This window comes from Trifolium pratense, linkage group LG4 (genome assembly GCF_020283565.1).
Source record: "Trifolium pratense cultivar HEN17-A07 linkage group LG4, ARS_RC_1.1, whole genome shotgun sequence".
In the NCBI taxonomy this organism is placed as follows: Eukaryota; Viridiplantae; Streptophyta; class Magnoliopsida; order Fabales; family Fabaceae; genus Trifolium; species Trifolium pratense.
Genome location: NC_060062.1, coordinates 33,625,361 through 33,647,867, shown reverse-complemented (window position 1 = coordinate 33,647,867; position 22,507 = coordinate 33,625,361). Strand labels below are relative to the sequence as shown.

The window sequence follows — 22,507 nt, the reverse complement described above, 5'->3', positions numbered from 1 at the left end:
AGATGAAAAGGCTACTCCATATAGCTTTTTACATCTGACATATGCTCGTTAGATGTAAACATGAAGTGTAATATGTCATATTTGTAATAGTGAAAACTCTTAAAATTTTAAGTTGTATAAAATTGTTAAAAATATGGATTTTATTTTTTCTAAAGAAGTAGAAACATATGACTCTTAATACTATGATCAAAATCATTAGGTTTAGTATACAAATATAAATAGTGGCTGCAGTATGACTTAAAATTTTGGGTTTGTTCTACTTAATTCGTTTTTACAAAAGTTACGGTTTGTGTAAAAAAATTTCTCACTTAACTTATAAGTATATCTTTAAGATATTTATTATTTAATGTGAAACTTTTAACAAAAATCAATTTAATAAGCCGTAGAGTAGAGTAAATTCAATTTCCCCCATTACTCCATGATGACTTAAACATGATTTTATACTTTAAAATCATGGGAGGGAGATTAAAAGCACTAGAATAGAGCAAAATGTAATAGAGTTTTCATCTCTTTGAATATTTTACCAGGAAATTCATTTCACCATTGTATATACAAATGCATAAAAAATCCAGTCACGAGTTTGTTTAATAGTATCAACAATTTATGATATATGTTTTTTTTTCTGCAAGAAGAAGATATATACTAAACTAAGTTTTAACAATTGTTCTGGACTGGGCCAAGAGCTGGCCCAATCACTTCTGCCCGACATTTGGGGCACATCCCAATAAGGAGAGACTTCCCCGACACGCCAGCCAATGACGTGTCCTGCTCGACATAATGGGTAAGCAACACGTTAAACACGTGCTCATCTACCCATGCATGTTGACCCATTCCACCGTAGCTTAACAGCTAAGCAGCACGTTTAACACGTGCTCCTTTATCCAACCACAGTTGTCACGGAGCTTATCCCTTACCCGCGAACAGCGGAACGGCTCCAACCAAGATAGAGGCAAATAACGGTCTTCCCCTACGATACATGGACTATCTTGGCAGTTGAGTCTATTGGGCCGGTTATCCCGACCCAATAGACCAACCTTTGGCCCAGCGCTAGGGGCTCTATATAAGCTCTCCTAGACAGGAGAGCCAGGTATTCTGAATCATTCTATACCTTACTTTTTCTCTCTTCTTGGTATCTCTTGTTCTCTTGCTGACTTAGGCATCGGAGCACCTGCAGGTACAAATCCCCCCTTCGGTGTGAAAGCTTGCTCAACGGACCGGCCTCAACCTTTCTGATCATCAGGTTAGATCAACAATCTTCGGGTTTTTTTTTACCATTTAGCTCTAAATGGAAGAAATTCTTGTAATACGAAGTACGACCAAGAGGTAAAGTAATTCCATCCAACAATCGAATTTGGGTTCCAAAACGATTTATCTTTTTTATACTATATATGGTATTAATTTTTTCCTCTCTAAATCATAGTGGGGCCCTTAGCCCACACATAGGTCGTCCTTGGGTTTGAGTATCCCCACACCCACCCTAATCTTCGACGAGTTTAAAAAATAGAACTCAAACCCGAATACCTCATCGGGTTTAAGTATATCTGCCTTGTCTCATTCATGCATTAACTTGTATTGTATTTTGGTATTTTTTATTAAAAAGAAATAAAAAATTCAAAACTACGCCATTTCAACAATATGATTTATTTTTTTACAGAACAATATGATTTTTTTTAAACAAAAACAAATGGAGGAAGTCGCTTGTAAAGGATCACCTTAATAATAAAATAAATAGACGAATATGATCTAACCAGGGTTACATGTCTCAAACATTCGTAAGGGAGTTCATCTACTCGACCTAACCTAGGAAAAATAAATTACAAAGACAATAAAGAAAAAGAACTTTATTGGCCTTGGAGTTCCTTGGCCCTCCTAGCTCTCAATATTTTGGAATGAATAATAATGAAGGAGGAGGGTTCTATTTATAGTTTTTAAGCTGGATTTGACCTTTTTCTGTGCACCCATCGTGGCCACGATGGCGTGTAATTTTGCCTTATCGTGGCCACGATGGATCATATCGTGGTACGATAGAAGATCTTCTCCAGATTTTTTGTTTTTCTTCAACTGCCTTTATCGTGTCACGATAACAAGTAATCGTGGTACGATGAAAAAGATTTGTTGCAGATTTTCTTCAATTTAAACCGCTTTCTTATCGCGCCACGCTGGATCTCATCATAAGTACGATGACTTGCGCTGTTTATTACGTTTTTGTCTTTTTTTTATGCTTTTTCCTTTTTTTTTTTTGCTTTTGGCCAAGTAACTTCATTTTTCCAGGTACTTGCTTGCTTTTGGGCTTCAATTCTATTAAAACCATCCTAAATTACTACTAAAAACATCATATAATTGATTGTCATCACCTACTCAAGGTAACTTATGAAATTCATTTATGAAATTTATCTATTTTACTTTCTTTTTTTTCTATACACACTATCATAGATGTAAGTTGTAACCACTTATTAAACATAGTTAACAAATTCGAGTATACAGTACTTATACCACAACACATTGACAATATCAACATTCTTCATACTTACCTAAGAGAAGATTAGTTAATATTAGATTATGTAATTCATAAGCAAAAGCAACACAAAAAATATCATTAGAGAAATACTAAAGCATGCGTTTTTTTTTTTAATATTCTTATTCATTTGTCTCATAATAAACTCAACACATGAATAAACAAACTGCACTCCTTCGCTTGCTTCTCCAACACACAAATTACTGATATTTTTACCAAACCGTTGCATTAACCGTCGTTTTCATCTCGTGTCCAAGCTTGCCCTTTATGATATTCATAGTCAAGCTTAAGGGGGTGTAATAGTTTTCCAATTTGTATTTTATTATTTTATCTTCTCTTAGTTAGTTTGGGTCCAGCCTTTTTTTCTTTTCATTTTGCCTATTGGGCCTAGTTTTGTCTTGAGGCCATTTGTTTGTCCATTTAGCTTAGTCCGACTATAGTAAGGGTCGGTGTATTTTTTTTTTCTCTTAGTTAATTTTTTTTGTAAGGTAAATAAATTGAAGTACCAATTATTTCAAAAAAAATAAAATAATTGGAGTACCAGAATTCTCCATCCCAATCCCTAAATATTAGATATAATATATTTACCAATTGAATTATATTTATGGGTCTGTGTGCATCTAGTGCGTGAATCATATTTTCTCTTTTCTTTTAACTATTGTACAATGTTTGACCAAAATAAAAAGGTTCGTCCATGAAGTTTTTTCAAGGGTTTAAAATGTAAAATATGTATAGGGAATATATTTATCATTTTTTTTAAAATATATACAGTGAATCTCACAAATGCCACTTGTTACAAATTAATTGACAAACATACCCTCTCTGTGTATAGTTATGTGGTGCTTTAAAAGTTTTGGGGGCTTGTTGTTGTTCTTGTTGGCTAGTTTTTAGTGTGGATTTCATCCTTTCTTTTATTTTGTTCGGTTGATAGGTGTTTGTATTTGGTTCTTCTTTTATTGTATATTTTATTTTTGTTATTTTTCTCAAGGTATATTGTGCTTAGAATGAATAATTTGTTAATGAAGTTTGTTTGATATCTTCGGAAGAAAAAAAAATTATACTTATTTTGCAGAAGTTCTGGCCAAAAGATGTGTGTGTAGTTAATTGTCCCTACTACATCTTAGGGTTTTAAGCTTGGATCATCATATTTCTCTTCGTGTATTTATTTGAGTATGTGTTGGTTATTTGTAAAATATAAAATAGTTTGTAAAACAAAAAAAAATATAAAACAGTTTGTTAATTAACATTAAATTAAAAATTTAGTAGCTAAAATTAGAATCAAATTTAAAAATCTCTACAAATTATACTTATAACTTCATGGCTAATAAACTATCTATTTTGTTATTCTTCATATTTTGACCTCATTATTATTTGAACTTTAAGTTGTTACTATCTCTTATTTAAAGTTCTTTTTGTCGATATAGATAAAGTTATCCGAATATGATAATGATTTAGAGTTATTAATACTTGCATTGCAAAATATCCAGGAGGACCATAATAGATTTGAACTTGTGTGGCTTAGCTATCTTTGTTAAGTTATTCAGAACTGATGTACCAAAAAAAGTATAATTAATAATTTAGTTAAATAAATTTGAATTGAAACTTAAAAATATCCAAAGACGATATCAGCAGATACATGAACAAATATTGTGGTTTAGCATATTACTAGTAATTAAGATGATTGTTATATTGTTTAAAATAATGACATACTTTAAACAACATAATAATCATCTTAATGACTTAGCGCACCAAAAAAAAAAAAAGAAAGTAATGACTTAGTTTAATCTTTATGAATCCTTAGATAAGATAATCATTTAAGTTAATTTAAAGTTTTTTTTTTTTTTTGACATTTCAATTTAAAGGATATTGAGATTATAGTATAATGATATATATAATTAATGTTTTTTCCAAAAAAAGCCAACAAAATAAATAGATCAAATAGAGTTAAGCACAAGATATGCTTGTGCTCAACTAAAGAGAGTTACAAAAGGTCAATCAAAATACATAATTAATCCAACAAAAACCTTTCACCCAAGTCTAATTCTCAAATAAGGTAATGGGTTAGACCACCACATACTCAAATCATAACTATTTTTTTTTTTTACTAGATTTCAACCACCATCAAGCGGTAATTTTCACCTTATCACACAAAGTCTCCACTGATACTAGATTGTAAGTAAAACAACTTTTATTTCTTTTGTTTCCAATAATAGTCCAGCAACAAGTCAACCAAATTAAACCAATTGTAAACCCGACCGAACCTCCTTACAAAAAACATAAGCATTACAGAATTGTAAAGCATGAGTGTCAACAATATTTACTAAAGGCCCATGCACACCTAACCAGGGCATAATGTTACACCAAATAGTTTGTGAAAAATAACATTCTAAAAACAAGTGATTAGAAGTTTCGACGACTTCACAACCACCAACACACAATAGAGAATTCAGATGCACCTGATCAAGTTGTCTTTTGATGGTAATCTAATATTTAGTAAGCGCGTGTTAGGCAAAAAGGGATCCACCTTCAATGGGACAAAAGTGTTACAAATAATCTCTTTATGAACATCCACCTCTGCTGAAGCTATATGGGTTAACAACCGATAAGCTCCACGAAAAATATACCCTGAACCAGGATCAGGAACCCACTTCCAATGATCTGTCACATCAACCTGCAAGAAAAAGTGATTCAAAACACTGCAACATCTACAAATAATTCCTCCTCCCAAGCAAAAAAGCGCCGCCGCCACCTCCACCCCCTCACCTTCCTCTCCCCACCCCCTCTGCACATTTTCGCCACAGATGTATCTTTATCAATGACCAAATAAAAAAGTCTATGATATTTTACATTAAGAGAGACATCGCCTACCCACTTATCTTTCCAAAAATGTTCCCGCTCTCCATTGCACACCGCCCTGCTAATATATATTATTCTCAAACCACCGACACATACTTAACTTAACCCCTTCTCTAACATCACACACATCCCTCCACCAGATAGACGCTCTTCTCCCACCTCCTATAAATTTATCGTTAATAATTAATACATTTTCTCAAATTAAATATTCACACTTATTAAAAAACACAAAATATGGTAATTTTGAAGTATAATATTTGTTTTTTTTAAATAAGTTTTATGGAAATAAATTAAATAAAATTTGCATTTAATTCCTCCATAAGAATAAGTAAAAGTAAATTAAAAAAAATGATAAAAGATGAGTTTTTTTACTTATAAATTAAACAAAGAAAATTCGTTTTTTTTTTTTTTTGCTGATAGTAAATTGATGGAGGAGGGAGTACGTAGAGATTAATCTCTAGACTTCATATATACTTCCTCCCGTCACGATTATAAGCAAAAAATCACTTTTAAGTTTATTGAAAAATTGATGTATCTGGTTCATAATATAGGTCAGATACATTAATTTTTCAATGAACCTAAAAAATGGTTTTTTTTCCTTATAATAGTGATCAGAGGGAGTACTCCCTAATATTGATGATTGGAGTCGTGAAAGTACTAAAAACGTCTTTAATAAGGGTATTTAAATGTGTTTCATTGGCTAATGATCCATACTTTTTTTATCAATGGAGCAACCATGATGGTATAGTGGATATCAAAAAATGATTCAAGTACCTCATTTAAGGTATCGTATTATCAATTTAATATTAACTTTGTTTTGGTACATAATATTGACTTATTTAGTGAATCGGTTTAAATAATTTCTCTGAGTTGCTTAAGGGTCGCATAATTTTATATCATTGGAGTAAATTTTATATGAATTGCATAAACATTAGTACATGACATTGGAGGGACATCATATTAATAATGTATGACACTCAAAGTGATATTTGGATATGCTCTAATAACTTTAGGATATAGTTGCTCCCTCCTTCTTAAAATATTAGAGAAAAAAATTTATTTTCCTTGTCCCAAATTAAATTATAAGGAGAAAAAACAGTTATATTTTTTAATTTTTTTTTGTTTATACTCATGAAATTAAATGCAAGCTGCATTTAATTTCCCCTCTCTCTCTTAATTTTTCATAACAAATAAAAATTATTTTTACCTCATGCAACTTATTTCAAAGAAAAAAAAAAAACTCCAGATTATTATTTTTCTGATTTCTTAATAAGTGTAATTTTTTCCTTATATATAATTTAAGACAGATGGAGATATAAAATATAAAATATCGGTATTAAAAAATGAGTAGATCAAATATTTTACGATAAATTGTAAAATAAAAAATAAAAATTAAGACAAACTTTTATTTTATTTCGGTCATCTTAATATATATTGATTTTTGACATTGTTTAAAGTCAACAATAATTAGGGCTCGTTTGACACAGCTTTTTTTAGAGCTTATGCAAACAGCTGATGCAATTTTTATATATTATTATAAGTTTGTCAAGATAGTTTATGATAAAACAGTTTATAAAATTACAATTTTCACTAGTGTGAAGTTATAAAATAGCATAAAACCTAATTTATATTGCATAAGTTGTTTGCATAAGCTCTAAAAAACCGGACAAACGATATAGTGGCTTAATAGCATGCAATAATAGACGAAAATGAGTGAAATTAAAGGCTTTGGATCCGCCGGATCTGGTGTGGGTCATGGAACTCCGTATGAAGGTCGATTGTGGGATTTGTTGACTGCACTATAGATAGGGCTTGGTGGAGTTAGGTTCATTGATTATGGAATCATCTTTCTATTGCCTACACTAGAGTTAAAGTTTGAGTACAGTTATCATGAAGATAATCTATGTGCAGATAATTGACTTGTCAATTGAGAGGATCTTTATGTTACTATGTAATATCCTAGATTTTGCCTCTAGTTTTCCCATATATATGAGCTTATTTACCCGCGGGTGATGAAGGGTCTTATAATATAATGACAAAAAACTGTTTGTAAATTTAAAATTGAAAAACAATAAGGTATATTTAAAATAATATAGTAGTAACAATAAAAAGTTATCTAAATATCATATAGATATAAATTACTTTGATGTAGTAGTGAGAGGTTTGAGTAATATGCTAAAGGTCGTAGGTTCGAACTTCATTTTCATTTTCATTGTAAAAAAAAATATATATAAATATCATCAAATATGTGTTTATATATTTCAAAAAGGTTCTTTATGATCCACATTTAAAGTTACATTAGTATTTTTTTTTATCATCATTGATTAACAATATCTTTAACCAATTTCTTGAAGTAGCTCTTAAAATAAAAACTTATTGAAAAAAACTGATCTTGAACAAAAGTTTTTTGTATAATAAATCACATGAGAGGATTGTGAGTTGGATATACTATTTCATTACCGAATTTATCATAGTATATTCATTCGGAACATATTGGGCAAAGATAAATCAATAGTCAACTTAAATCAAACTCCGAATCAAATCCGACAAAAATCACGTAAAACATACCAACCATTATTAAATTTTATTTTACCTCTTTATTATTTTACCAACACCAAAATAGACCAATGAAATAGTGGAAGGTCAAGTAGTGATTATGGGGACTGTATTGTCATATTATACTTGCTATAAAATTGCTTATAGTAATGTTTTGTAATTGTGCTTCACTACCGCTGTCGCGGCTGCATTTGTCGCAGCTGCATTTGTAGCCGGCAACACCACTTTTTATTTATTTCAATTTTCGCCTATGTCTTTTGCCACCATCAACCCCAACAAGCCTTATAGCAACCAAAATATCACTACAACCTCCTCCTCAGAACCATCCTAGTGTCCCAACGGATCGTGGAGAGGCTCTGATACCATCTTAGAAATGAGTATTGGGCCTGACTCAACCTTAAAAAATCGGCTTGTAAGGTGAGGATTGCCTCTAGTATATAAATATTTAGTCAGGTCATCTCTCAACCGATGTGGGACTCTTAACAGCCGGCAACACCACTTTTTTTATTTCAATTTTCGCCTTCGTCTTTTGCCGCCATCAACCCCAACAAGCCTTATAGCAACCAAAATATCACTACAACCTCCTCCTCAGAACCATCCTAGTGTCCTACACACACGAGATGATCAATCTGGTGGTGACATTTCTTCCCATCGACGATTAATCCGGTATTAACACTTTTTCTACTTGTGGATCATATTTGTGGTAATTTTTCTTTCCATTGATGATCAATCTAGTGGTGGTTACTCTTTTCCCATTATTGAATACTAATGGTGCGCTTTTTTGTCGTTGATAATTGTCCAATGGTGTTGTCAAACTTAGCTTCAAGTTTTGTGAGAAAATGTTTTGTTGTAACAAGCTTAAAGTATCATTATTTAAGAGGTGTTGAAAATGTTGTGTGTCAATTTTCATCGTTTGTAAAACTTCTGTTAGGATTTTTGGGTCACAATTGTAATATTACATGTGTTAGGGCCATTATGTAATTAGCCAAAGCATCAGTGGTCTAATTAATAATATATAAGTTTATGGCTAAAAGCATAAATATCATGAAAGACAATTTATTGTGTAGATACCATAAGTCAATATCTAATTTGATGAGGGGCCAAATTAGAAAATTGAAAAATAGGAAATAACCCTAAGGTTATTTATAGGGGTTATGGTCCCCAATTGCAGAATAAAGTGAAAACGGCGCTCATATAAAAGTTCTCTCTTCATCCCCATCAGAGGAGGTTTCAGAGCCAATAAGGAATTCTGCTGTTGGAAGATCACACATACCCGTGACCTTTGATCATCACATATGGTGAACTCAAACTCAGGTACGCTTCCGCTTATGATTATGATTATGTTTTATTTCTTAATGATTAACATGATCGACTCTAGGATTTATGAATCAATTTGATTCTAACAAGTGGTATCAGAGCCACTCATGTTTGATCATTAAGAAAATAAAGTTTTCATGCCTATTTGGTTTTATCGGCATGTATTTTGTTCGGTATCTATATTCGGTTTGGTTTCTATTTTTCGATTACAAATTCAGGGTTTGGTCTAAATTTGTAATCAACGTTCATGAGATAATTATGATTTTGTTGATTTGAATTTTAGTTTCAATTTTTATTTTGGAAATTACGATGCATAATGATGTTTTCGGTTTCGGTTTCAACTTTTATGAGTATGATGATGATGATGAATTCAGTGGGTTTAATTTTCATTATATTATATACTCTGTATGCATCGTATATTCAATTTGTCTCATTATATTGTTTCTTGACTTCATGTATATGAGCATCAATGAAATTGGATTAAAGTAATTTGATCAAAAGTATACATTCTGCCCACTTAATTAATTTTATGTGATATTTGATTTGTCTGTGTGTTTTGTAACACTGAGATATATAAACAACTGCCCTATAAATCTGGAGTTAGCAGATAATTCATGGGGCTATTGTTTAATCGGTTATGAAAAAAATTTCAAGTTGTGTTCTTATACTTGCAATTTTAGTTATAATTTTTGGTTTAATTTTGCAAATAGCCAGTTTCTTGTGCTGTTTGAATTCAGTTTGGCATTGTGAATCCATGCTTTTGGTTTAAAATTGCTATAGAATTTTTGGTTTGCACGTTCCATTCCAAAGTTCGGTCTATGAACAATTTCAGTTCGGTCTCAATATTTGATGTATATGATATTTGGTTCAATTTTGAAAATAGCTTTTAAAAATAAATAAATTGCTATGATTTTGTGTTATGGTTCGGTTCCTTTTGGTTCAAGAATTTAGGTTTGGATTATTTCTCAGTCTCAATTTAATATATGGGCTGTTTGGTCTTAAAGGATTTCAGTTTTGACTAATTTAAGGTTTATTGGAATTATACAGACTTGCAGTACTTTTGTTCTTAAATTATATGCATGTGATATATATATATATATATATATTTTTTTTCTCATATATGTGTATCAAGTATTAAGAAAATAGCTTAAGGAATATTGTTAGTTCATGAATGAATTGTGTCTCTGGATATTTCATTCCCGCGTTATGAAAATCAGACCCCAGTCTTATTCATGAGGAATTCCAATAAGATTATATTTACAGTTCTGGAAAATTGCAAGTTATGCAAACTTGGTTACGATTTTGGTAAGTATTTTTAAATTCAAAAATTGGACGGTTTAAGGATATATATTTTAAAATAAGTTGATTGAAACATAATGTTGCCAAAGTAACCTCTTTTGTGGAGATTAATTTATTTTGAAATATAAAAGGTTGTGTGCTTGTAACTTATGTGAATATTTAACCGGCCCAAAGGAAGGTAACTATTTTACAGAATTATAAGTGCACCTGTGGTGATAAACGCGTGATAATTATTCAGTTCTACGTGTGAATAATAAATTGGCCCAAAGGAAAATTTATTGTTCGACATGTTCTTATTATCAGTGTTTGATTACTACGTACGCCAAGGTATCACTGAAAAATTAATATTTTGTCCAAAGATAGAATGTTAATGGATTCCCGATATCTTGTAATGGGGTTCACCTTTATTTGAATTTAAAATTACTTTTTTGAGGTTTACTTGAGCATGTTTTGCTTGATTTTTGTTCTCACTTCGGTTATGAATGACACGTTGAAGTTACTTCCAACATCAATTTAGTTAAATGGCTCAAACTTCAAGTTCTAGAAAGTAAATCTTGTGATAGTTCTTGAAGTATGGATCTCGACGTTGCGTTAAGGACTGATTCTCCCTCACCTCGTACGGATGAGAGTACCTCTAAGCAAAATAGGGAAATTGGAAGGTGGGAGAGGTCAAATTGCATATGTTCGATGATCATAAGAAAGGCCACTATGGAAACGTTCTAGGGCAGACTATCTGAAAAGATAAACACGGTAACAGTTTTCATTAAGGAAATTTGAAAAGAGGTTTCTCAAGAACGAAAAGTCTGATATACCTACGCTTTTGGGAAACCTTAATTCAATAAAGTATAAGGATAAGTTGCGGATACAGTGCCTCAAAAGGAACAGCAACATAAAATTTAAATCAGGTAACAATAGTTGTTTCTTTTGTGGAACTAAAGGGTAAAGAAACATTACTTTAATTGTCAAACATGACATGTTAAGGGAAGATATAATTCTTAATCTGGTTTGTTTTGAGGTTGATTTAACTTTGGTATGTAGACACATATGTTGGATAGATTCCGGTGTCACAACTAACAACAGTGTGCCTATGTAAGGTTTTATGAATTGTCCGGCAACTAAGTGATGGTGAAAGATACATCTATATGTGGTTGAGGACGAAATAGTTTAAGTTGAGGCAATTGAAAAATTTAGATTATTAATAAAGATTAAGTTTGATCATTGAGAAAATGAGTATTTCTAATTTTCTTGTCGAATTCAGTTTTTGGTGCTCATGATTATCCTGAGCGTGTGGTTTGACATGAATTCAGTTTATATGTGTGTTTACTACACGTTATTTATTTTTTTGGTATTTAATCAAATTGATATGATTTATTTTTACCCTAAAATTCAATTATGAATTCAGGCTGCCTTTTCCTTTTATCAATGCACGTTGTATACAATTTTGGTTCTGTTTCAAGTGCTACGGTCCTGAATGTTATATATGGTCTATGGGCAAATTCAGTTAAGTCTCAAATTTAAATTTGGTTAAACTTGTCGGTTATTTTGGTGTGATAATAATTTTATTTGGAATTTTGATCATTGACAAGAATTATTCACTATTTATTTTCATTTGCTCATGTCTTCAGTTTCATTCTGTTTTTTTTTTTTTTTCTCTTTTTTTTTTTGCTAATGGTTACTCTTGGCTAATGTCAAATTGAAGAGGATTGTAAGTTGAGGATTGTAAGTTGCTATTTTATGGTATACTTTAAAGATCTAGGGGTACAAGTTTTATGATCCACAATTAAGTTTATTTTTTTGTAAATGCTAGTTCTTTGAGGATGTCGAGTTTGCGGGGGGGATATATGGTTATGAACTTTTGTTTTGAAGAGGAATATATTGATATTCCCACTTGTGTTTTACTTCCCATACAAGAAATTGTTTCAAAAGAACAAACTCTTACATCTCAGGAACATATGTCAGTCAGGAGATCCACTCGAGAAAATAGAAATACAATACAAAATGACTATATTGTATCTCTTCAGGAACATAAGGTTAACATTGGAATGATGGATGATGATCTGATAAGATTTCATCAAGCAATGAAAAGTTCTAACTCTTAAAGGTGGATCGATGCCATGAATAAAGTGATAAAGTCTATAAATGACAATGACATTTGGGATCTTTTCTCATTGCCATAAGGTGCGAAACTCATTGATCTTAAATGGATATTTAAGACCAAGAGAGATTCGAAAGGCGATGTGGAGAGGTAAAATGTTCGTCTTGTCACAAAAGGATTTACATATAAAGAAGGCATTGATTATAAAGAGACTTTCTTTTCGGTTCCTTCGAAAGGCTCTTTTAGGACCATAATGGCATTGTTGATGTATTTAGAACTTAAGCTACATATGATGGATGTAAAGACAACGTTTCTAAATGGTACATTGATGACACAATGTATATGGTGCAGCCGCAAAATTTTGTTTCAAAAGATTCAAAATATACGGTTTGCAAATTTAAGAAATCCATCTATGATCTCAAGCAATATTTCAACTATGGTATTTCAAAATTCATCAAGTGATCATCTCGTTTGGTTTTGAGGTGAATTTGGTTGATGATTGGATATACCATGAGTTCTGTGGGAGCAAGTAAACCATGTGATACACATGTGAATAAGGGGGACAAGTTTAGTCTCAATCAGTGCCCTATGAATAACATTAAAGAAAAGTAAATACAGAAGATTCCACATGCATCATTGGTGTGGAGTCTAATTAAAGTTCAGATTGTACGCGTTTTGTTATTGCGTATATTTCTGGGATGTTCGAAAAGTATTTAAGTAATTTAAGATTAGACCATTTAAAAGCAGCCAAATGCGTCGTACATTATTTAAAGAGAACAAAAGACTACATGTTCATGTATTGGAGGTCATATCTTTTTTTTTGGAGATCATTTGGTGTACTGACTCCGATTTTGTTGGATACAAAGATAACATATCATGAGGCATCTGATTATAGAACTTTGTCACGGGGCTGCACATAGTGGATAAGGAATTGAAATACCACTAAAGTTATTTGTGACAATAAATTATTAGTTCTATTTTCAATAACAACAGGAACTCGACGAAGTCTTGTTGTTAAAGATTAAGTTCAGAGTGAACAGTTGTCTATGGAGCATATCAGGACAAACTCCATGTTGCGGATCCGCTTACTAAAGTTTTTCACCCAAAAGGCTCCATGAGCATATTGCTCGTATGGGTGTCAAGTCATTAAGTGATATTAAGTTTTAGTGGGAGTTTGTTATTTTTTAATGCTTTTATAACATAGACACACTTCAGTTCAAATAAGGCTTAAGAATATTTTCTGCAGAAATAAAGTTTTGGTATTTTTACACTCTGACTTTGGTTAAGGTTTGATCTCACTAAGGATTAAAGAGGACCAGTTGAAAATCGACATATACAGACCAATTTCATGTGATTTTCATGCTACACATTTCATGATGGATCTATGTCATTTAGTTGTGTCACTATTGGTGATCATTGATGGGTTTAGTTATGATTAATGTAACGAAAATCACCTTGGTTCTATATATTGGCATGACTAATGGACGAGATAATTTGGATATGCTTAAGGAATATAATGGCGAATTTTGAGCTCATAAAGTCTAACACATGTGTATAATTACATATGTGACCGGTGGGAGATTGTTAGGATTTTTGGGTCACAATTGTAATATTACATGTGTTAGGGCCATTATGTAATTAGCCAAAGCATCAGTGGTCTAATTAATAATATATAAGTCTATGGCTAAAAGCATAAATATCATGAAAGACAATTTATTGTGTAGATACCATAAGTCAATATCTAATTTGATGAGGGGCCAAATTAGAAAATTGAAAAATAGGAAATAACCCTAAGGTTATTTATAGGGGTTATGGTCCCCAATTGCAGAATAACGTGAAAACGGCGCTCATATAAAAGTTCTCTCTTCATCCCCATCAGAGGAGGTTTCAGGAGCCAATAAGGAATTCTGCGGTTGGAAGATCACACATACCCGTGACATTTGATCATCACATATGGTGAACTCAAACTCAGGTACGCTTCCGCTTATGATTATGATTATGTTTTATTTCTTAATGATTAACATGATCGACTCTAGGGTTTATGAATCAATTTGATTCTAACAACTTCTTGAAAAAGAGTTTTATCATTCATTATAAGCGCAAAACGACACATCAAGTCTTGTATTTAAGGAGATTGTTCCTGAATTGTAAGGGTTGAGTACCCCTTGTACTCCTTATAATTCAACTTTTGCTTATAAAAAAAAAAAAAACTATACAAATGAGTTAAATATCATATTTTTACCTAAAATTTATAAACAATTCAAAATTTAACTATCCGATATGGATTCAACTCATACTTGAAATACCAACAATAATATCTCATTCATGCAAAAAAAAAAAATCTGAAATAATAAATGGTCCTATATGCATGTTGCAATTTTTGGATAAAATATCACACTTGTATGGTTAAAAATCCTTCATTAAATATGAGGCTGAAAAATCATGTTTTGCTTAATGCAAGAAGCAATAATCTCTGAAAACGTCAATTGCCTCAACACGAGATAAATGCAGAAAAAATAAAAATACATAATGACGGATCAATATTATTTTCAACGTCGGCACCGTCGTGGCAATATATTATTGCACTGTCAACTGCAACTACTAATAAGCAATTGACACTTGTGCGGCCTGAATTTGTTATTAACACTAATTTATTTATTTAAAAACGAAAATTGAAATCACGTTTTCCTTCTTCTTCTAACCCCACGCGTAAACAAAACGTTAAATACTTTTTTGGTCATTCACGAGTACATACCAAAAAAACGTAAATAAAAACAAGCGTATGTTTTGTTTGATGTTAATTTTTGGATCTTAATAATTACTGTAAGAGTTCAGTTGATAAGTAAATATAAAGTTTAATCGAGAAAATTTGAGTAATATTACACTGCTCAATAAATTTTTAAGTAATACTTAATTATTACTCCAGTATAATTTCATATCTCCTCAATTAAGAATTATGCAATGGATGATTATAGTCATTCCAGGTCCACTCATATCGGAGGTAATTGTTATTAAATTGATAGAACCTAAGATGGATGAAACACCACAGAGATGAAGATTAGAAATTGCAGAATTAACTGCTCCTCCAAAATGGCTGAGATAAGTTTGCGCCTTCTATGTCAGTGGGAGAAGAATGGTTGAAGCAGGGAGTGGAGTTTTCTCCCCATGGTTGCCAAACACCAGAAACTATAGATTCTCTAAGAATTTGGCTGAGCTTTCATTTCTAGCATGGAAGAAAGGGCAACGCTTGGTTGAGTTTTCTTTAATTATTCGCCGTTAGGTAGATTTTTTTAACCATTTAAATTTAATTACTTGCTTTAGGCATGTTTGATAATACGACAAAAAAAAATTAATTAAAAGTGAATTTAATGTAAAAGGCTTATGTTTAAATACATTTACGTTAGACACAAAATTTACACTATCCTTAATTTCAAGTTAAATTATTAAAATTTAGTGATTGAACGCTGAACCTCCTTTTAAAACTCTAACTTTCTTTTTGTCATTGAGTTACACATTCGGAGACATGATCATATCTCAACTGATAGAGATATATGTAGAGTTGAGGTACAAACCGAAATCTCTAACTTTCTTTTTGACAACTACCATAATCTCTAACTTATTCATCTCAAAATATGAATTTTTAGTCATTAGCCTATTTAACAAAAAAATAAATAAATAATAGGATATACTCCTTTAGACAAAACAAAAAATCACAACTAAAAACATAATAAGTTGGAGTATGTTTATTTTTTGTATTTACTTTGAAATAAGTTGTATGAAAATGTGTTAAAATATTTTTTGTGTGATTATTTGTTATGAAGGAAATAAGAATGAGTAAATTAAATGCAGTTTAAATTTAATTTCATATGAATAATCAAAAATAGTTCTTAAAAGAAATTATTATTTTTTATTTATAATTTGGGAAACAATGACTATTTTTATTTTTTATTTTAAGACTTAGGTATTGTTTAACCCAACTTTTTTTTAGGTGTAGAAGCTATTTTAACCATAAAGCTGAAAATAATAGCTTTAAAACTAAAATTAAAGTTGTTTGATAAATCTTACTTTTTTAAAAAAAAAAGGTTTAAAGTTGTTTTTTGTTTTATTATAATAAGGTTAAAAAATATGTTTGATGTCCCAGTGAGCTTAGCTCAGTTGATAGGGACATCACACTATATGTGCAGAAGCCCGGGTTCAAATTCGGGACACTCCACTTATTCACCTTTAAAAAGGTGAATTTTCTAGCCACTAGACTATTTGACCCAAAAAAAAATGTTTGATAATATATTATAATTTTTCTTAAAATATAGAAGTTTTTTCTTCTTACTAGGGGTGTGTTTTGTAACACAAATAAGCTTGAGCTTATAAGCTTGTTTATAAAAACTAGAGGTGTTTGGTAACAAACTTTTTTTACTAGTTTATAACTTTTTCAGATGCTATTTCAAGTAGTGTTTGAGCTTATAGCTTATAGCTTTTTACACTTTATTCCATTTTTACCCTTTAATTTAATAACTATCCACTCTAAAAAAAAACTACCCACTATCAATTATGTCATTATATATTTATTAATCACTTTAAAAGCTAATTTTACCAAACACTTTAATTTCAATAAACTAGCTTTTCAGCTATCAGTTAGCTTATAGCTTATTTTAACCAAACAGACCCTAAAGCTTTTAAAAGTTGTTATTTAGCCTAACTTCTTACTTATAAGAAAAAAGAAGAGGAAAAAACTTGGCCAAATGGTACATAAAAAGAATGTATTCTACATCTAATAGTTAAAACCAATTATCTTCCTTTGATCTTTGTCAAAAAAAAATTCTATCAAAAAGACACCACCTAAAAAGATCCACTGATAATCTCATTTTTAGAAAGACACACCTCAACTTCAAAACTATCGAGAATACATCAACGTGAGAAATGATAATTAAGAAGTAAAATTAAATTTACACTTTAAAAATCAAGTTTCACAATGTGGAACCAACCATATGTGAATATTTTTTTCTAAAAGAAAGATACTTAACTTCCTTTTATTTTATTCAAAATACTTAACTTCTCTGCACCAAAAAAAGTACTTAGCTTCTGTTTTTTATCAAAGGAAAACTTAATTTCTTTTTCATGAATAAAATGATAACTTAATTTCTTTTTTCTTGAATAATCAACATAACTTAACTAAAGCAACAGTAATAATCTTCACCTAATAATCCTCATTTCTCACGCGTAAACAAAAAAAGTCGCTCTTTAAGTTTTTCGTCAAACGCAAACGCAAACGCAGCAGCAAATAATTGACGACGAATAAATAGCCAAACAATTCCTTAACACTTTCCTGAAACTTCTTAAAACACCTACAAAACAAAAACAAAAAACTCTTCTTCCAACTTTCAACTTAAACCAAACCTTCAACAACAAAAAAACAAAACAGCATTTTATAGGAAGAAATTTCGCATATTCTGTTTAAAAAGAAACTCATAAAATCATTTCCAAACAAAGAAAAAAAGTGTTAATCAATAATCACTTTTAAAATCTTCACATTTTCACAATTAGGTTAACCATCGATCGTGCTCTCTAACCAGAGAGCTCGATCTCAATACAAAACCACCGGAATGTCGGAGATTGAACAAGCACCACCAGCTCCGGCGGAAACCACCGCGTTATTCGAAAAATACGAGATCGGAAAACTCCTCGGATGCGGCGCGTTTGCGAAAGTATATCACGCGCGGAACATGGAAAATGGACAAAGTGTTGCTGTGAAAGTAATCAACAAGAAGAAAGTCACAGCAACTGGTCTCGCTGGAAACGTGAAACGTGAAATCTCGATTATGAGTCGTCTTCGTCATCCGAATATTGTTAAGCTTCATGAAGTTCTTGCTACGAAAACTAAGATCTATTTTGTTATGGAATTTGCTAAAGGTGGTGAACTTTTCGCGAAAATCGCGAGTAAAGGAAGGTTCAGTGAAGATCTATCTAGGAGGCTTTTTCAACAGCTGATATCTGCTGTTAGTTATTGTCATTCTCATGGTGTTTTTCATCGTGATTTGAAACCGGAAAATCTATTGCTTGATGATAAGGTATAATTCATAATTGATAATAATCGATTATAGTTCATTTTTATGTTGTCAATTTATTTGACAAAAGTTGAATGAATTAGTTCATTTTGTTTGATTGTGTGTCTTGATTTTTATCAATTGAATTAACAAAGGCTGAATCTAGTTTATTATGTTTTCTTGCAAGAATAATCTATCACTTTAGTTTGTTATCAGGAAATTAATGATTAGGCATGAATATTATTCGCAACATGTACACGTGTAGAAATTATATAAGTTTTCTGTACGAATAATCTATCACTTATATTACAAGTTTCTGTAACAAATTGCAATTCTGTTATGTTTTATGTAACTAATTACTGTTATTCTGTTATGGATGCTGTAATTAATTGCAGGGGAATTTGAAGGTTTCGGATTTCGGATTAAGTGCAGTGAAAGAGCAAATTCGTGTGGATGGAATGTTACACACGCTTTGCGGAACACCTGCTTACGTGGCACCGGAGATTTTGGCGAAGAGAGGTTATGATGGAGCTAAGGTGGATGTTTGGTCGTGTGGTGTTATTCTATTTGTTCTCGTAGCTGGTTATCTTCCATTTAACGATCCAAATTTGATGGTGATGTATAGGAAGATATATAGTGGAGAATTTAAGTGTCCACGTTGGTTTTCACCGGATCTACGGCGGTTTTTATCGCGGTTGTTGGATACGAAACCTGAGACGAGGATAACCGTTGAGGAGATTACCCGGGATCCTTGGTTTAGAAAAGGGTATAAGGAGGTGAAGTATCATGAAGAGGGGGTCGGACTTGGGGAGAAGGTTAATGGGGAAGAAGAAAGTAAAACAATGGATTTGAATGCGTTTGATATTATATCATTTTTCTCTTCAGGGTTGGATCTTTCAGGGTTTTTTACGGATATGGAAGGGGAGAGATTCGTGCTGACGGAGTCATTGGAGAAGGTTGTTGAGAAGGTGGTGGCGGCAGCAAAGGCAGAGGGGTTAGTGGTGAGAAAGAAGAAGGAATTTGGGGTGGAGATTGAGACCCAAAACGGGGGTTTGGTCATTGGGGTTGAGATTTACCGATTATTGGCTGAGGTGGTTGTGGTTGACGTGAAGAGATTTGGTGGGGACGAGGTTGCTTTTGATGAAGTGTGGAAGAATAAGTTGAGACCCCGCTTGTGTGATGCAACGACATCGCAACAAGACCAAACTCAGTCTCATGCGGCTGTCTCTACTGAATAAATTTTCTGGCTCAATTATTCTGATAAAAAAACTTAAAAAAAAAAAAAAAAAACCATGATGAAATTTTGTTAAAGTGAATATGGTTATGGTACTCGAATGTGACTAAGGTATAGTTTGTAACAAAAATATTTAGTGTATATATATGATTTTTCATGCTTGGTGTTTGTTTACTGCACACTGTTGCCTTGATTTGTTTGTGGAAAGTATCTGGTATAAATGGATGTATGCAGTTTAATTTTGGTTTTTGTTTGAGAAACAATATCTGTTGAGTTTATTCTTTTGAGAAAAAAAATGACACCACAATAACTTTAACTGTTTGTTTATTTGACTATCTCTGGTTGAATTTATCAAGGGAGAACAGTCTCTCAATTACCTCTGTTTGACTGAGATGATCCTAAAACTCTATTTGACAAGACAAAAATTTCAAGTTATAAAAGATGGTTTGTAAGTTCATATAATGCATTGTGGTGCAAAGTTATGGATTAGTGGAGGCTATGCCCCCGGAGTTGCAGCATATGACAGGAAAAATCAAATGTTGGAGTGATTGCCAATGAAATTTACAGTAAGATTATTTCTATTCTACCCTCGCCGGCGGAGCTAGGTGATGACAAGATCTTGTGGCTTGGAGGCTAGTACGGTAACTTTATAGTTGCTAGCACATATTCTTTATTGTGGTACTGGTGATTGATTGGAACAATTCTGCATTTGCTAAGAGATTGTTCACAAGCACTTGCTCTGTGATCAATGTGGTTCCAAATACCATGAAACATGAATATTTTAGCAGTAATATGATAGAGACATGGATTCATTTGAATGTGAGATGCAGTGTAGAGTTAAAAAGTGATTTGCAGTGGAAAAATTATTGAGCTTTGGCTTGCGATCGCGTTTGGAGTTGGTGAATTAGGGTTTCAGGACAGTTGAGGTGTGTATTGATTCTGAAAGAGTATTATACAACACAACACAACAGAGTGTTAGTGCTAGTTGTGCAGAAAATTCTTCTTACAGAGTAAGCATGTGTGCGGATGGGATAACTAACCGTGAATATAAATTTATGAAGAGGTTTTATTTAGCATCAATTTCAAATAGATCCCACTAATTTTTATTTTATTTTCTCTGATGGAGATTGTTTTATGTAGGGCGACCACTCTATTCTCAAATCTGATTAAACATGACCTTATTTTTTGGGCATCAAATAGTTCTGTTTACCCTTTCTTAATCTTATGATAATGATTGTGTTTTTTCTCAACTGAATTTTATTTGACAGATCTTGCCAATGAGTGCCCCCTATCTACTATTAGGGAGAGGGTCTTTGTCCTCGAGGGAAGCAAGCGTAAGTCAAGCCGGCTGAGATAATTTTTAAGTATTTTATTTAAAGAAATTATTTATAGTTAGATTACATGTATACCTTGTGATTTTTGACCTCTTTCTAAACAATTTTGTTTTGATTTATATTAAAACCAATTATTGGAGGATCATTTTATAATTTCAAAATGAACTTCCATAAAGTTGGGTATCAATATCATTATCATGCCAAGGTATGGTGGAACTATATATGCGGAACTAATAAGCATTAAACCATATTAATATTTTATGTGGCCGATAAAAAAATGTCACTTTCTTTCCCCACTACAGTTCAAACTAGTACAACAGAAGTATTCACATTTGGTGTCCACATATTTGAGCTGACTTAAATTCTAAGCAAAAATCATACAAGAAATGTGCCATGGAAATGGAATGGAATCTCACAAGATAGATACTATTCAAACTAATTGACCCGTTCATGGTTCACGTCATATATTTACCCAGCCAGCCCAAATATCAAATCCAAAGTAAGGAATAAATTGTTCCAATTTATTTTTATTGATTATTAGTATATGTATTACACACTTTTTTGGCTTAACAAAGTTGCACACTTTTTGTTAACATTAACGAGCTTCACCAAAAGATCGATAGTTCGAAAGAACCCAAGTTTAATTTTTGGATAGAATAATTTATTTTCTGAATTTTATTTATCTCATGGTCAAACTCCGGACTACTAAGTCATTATTCCTCTAGGAATCGAAAGGTTAAAAAAAAATTACACACTTTTTTTGTTAGTATATAAGTATTAGTTGGAATTGTTGTAGTATTAGTTGGAAAGGGAACATGATTCTGGTGTATGTGGGCATAATGCAACGTTGCTCCTAATAAAATATGGAAAATTAGTTAAGAATTAAATATCGTAACCAAATTTTGGAATTGTATATATTTTTTTAAATATAAAAAATATTTGTTTCAATGTGAAATTTACTTATTCGACTTCCTTAATTAGTGTCCTGAAAATACAAATTAGTATGACTCATAAAATATACTATCCCTCTTAAAATAAATTTTGCAATTCATCATTTTTCACATTATAAGATAATAAATAAATAAATAAATAAACGAAAGAGAAGATAATCTTACTCTCCTTCAAAAAAAAAAGATAATCTTACTCAATTGCTCATATTAATTATTGGTATATTTTTATCTATATATATAATTCCTAAATAGTTCTCCTAACCCTAATCCACTTAGACCAATCAAATTGTTTCATTTAGCCACATCATCT

At 31.7% G+C, this 22,507-nt stretch overlaps 1 protein-coding gene across 1 annotated transcript; it reads left to right on the top strand.

Moving 5' to 3' along the window:
• Positions 1–17,803: 17,803 nt before the first annotated feature.
• Positions 17,804–20,191, top strand: LOC123921254 (CBL-interacting serine/threonine-protein kinase 11-like). The gene is made up of 2 exons (XM_045973721.1): positions 17,804–18,703; positions 19,075–20,191. The coding sequence occupies exons 1-2, from the start codon at positions 18,239–18,241 to the stop codon at positions 19,915–19,917; spliced, it is 1,308 nt and encodes a 435-aa protein (XP_045829677.1). The 5' UTR covers positions 17,804–18,238; the 3' UTR covers positions 19,918–20,191.
• Positions 20,192–22,507: the final 2,316 nt, after the last annotated feature.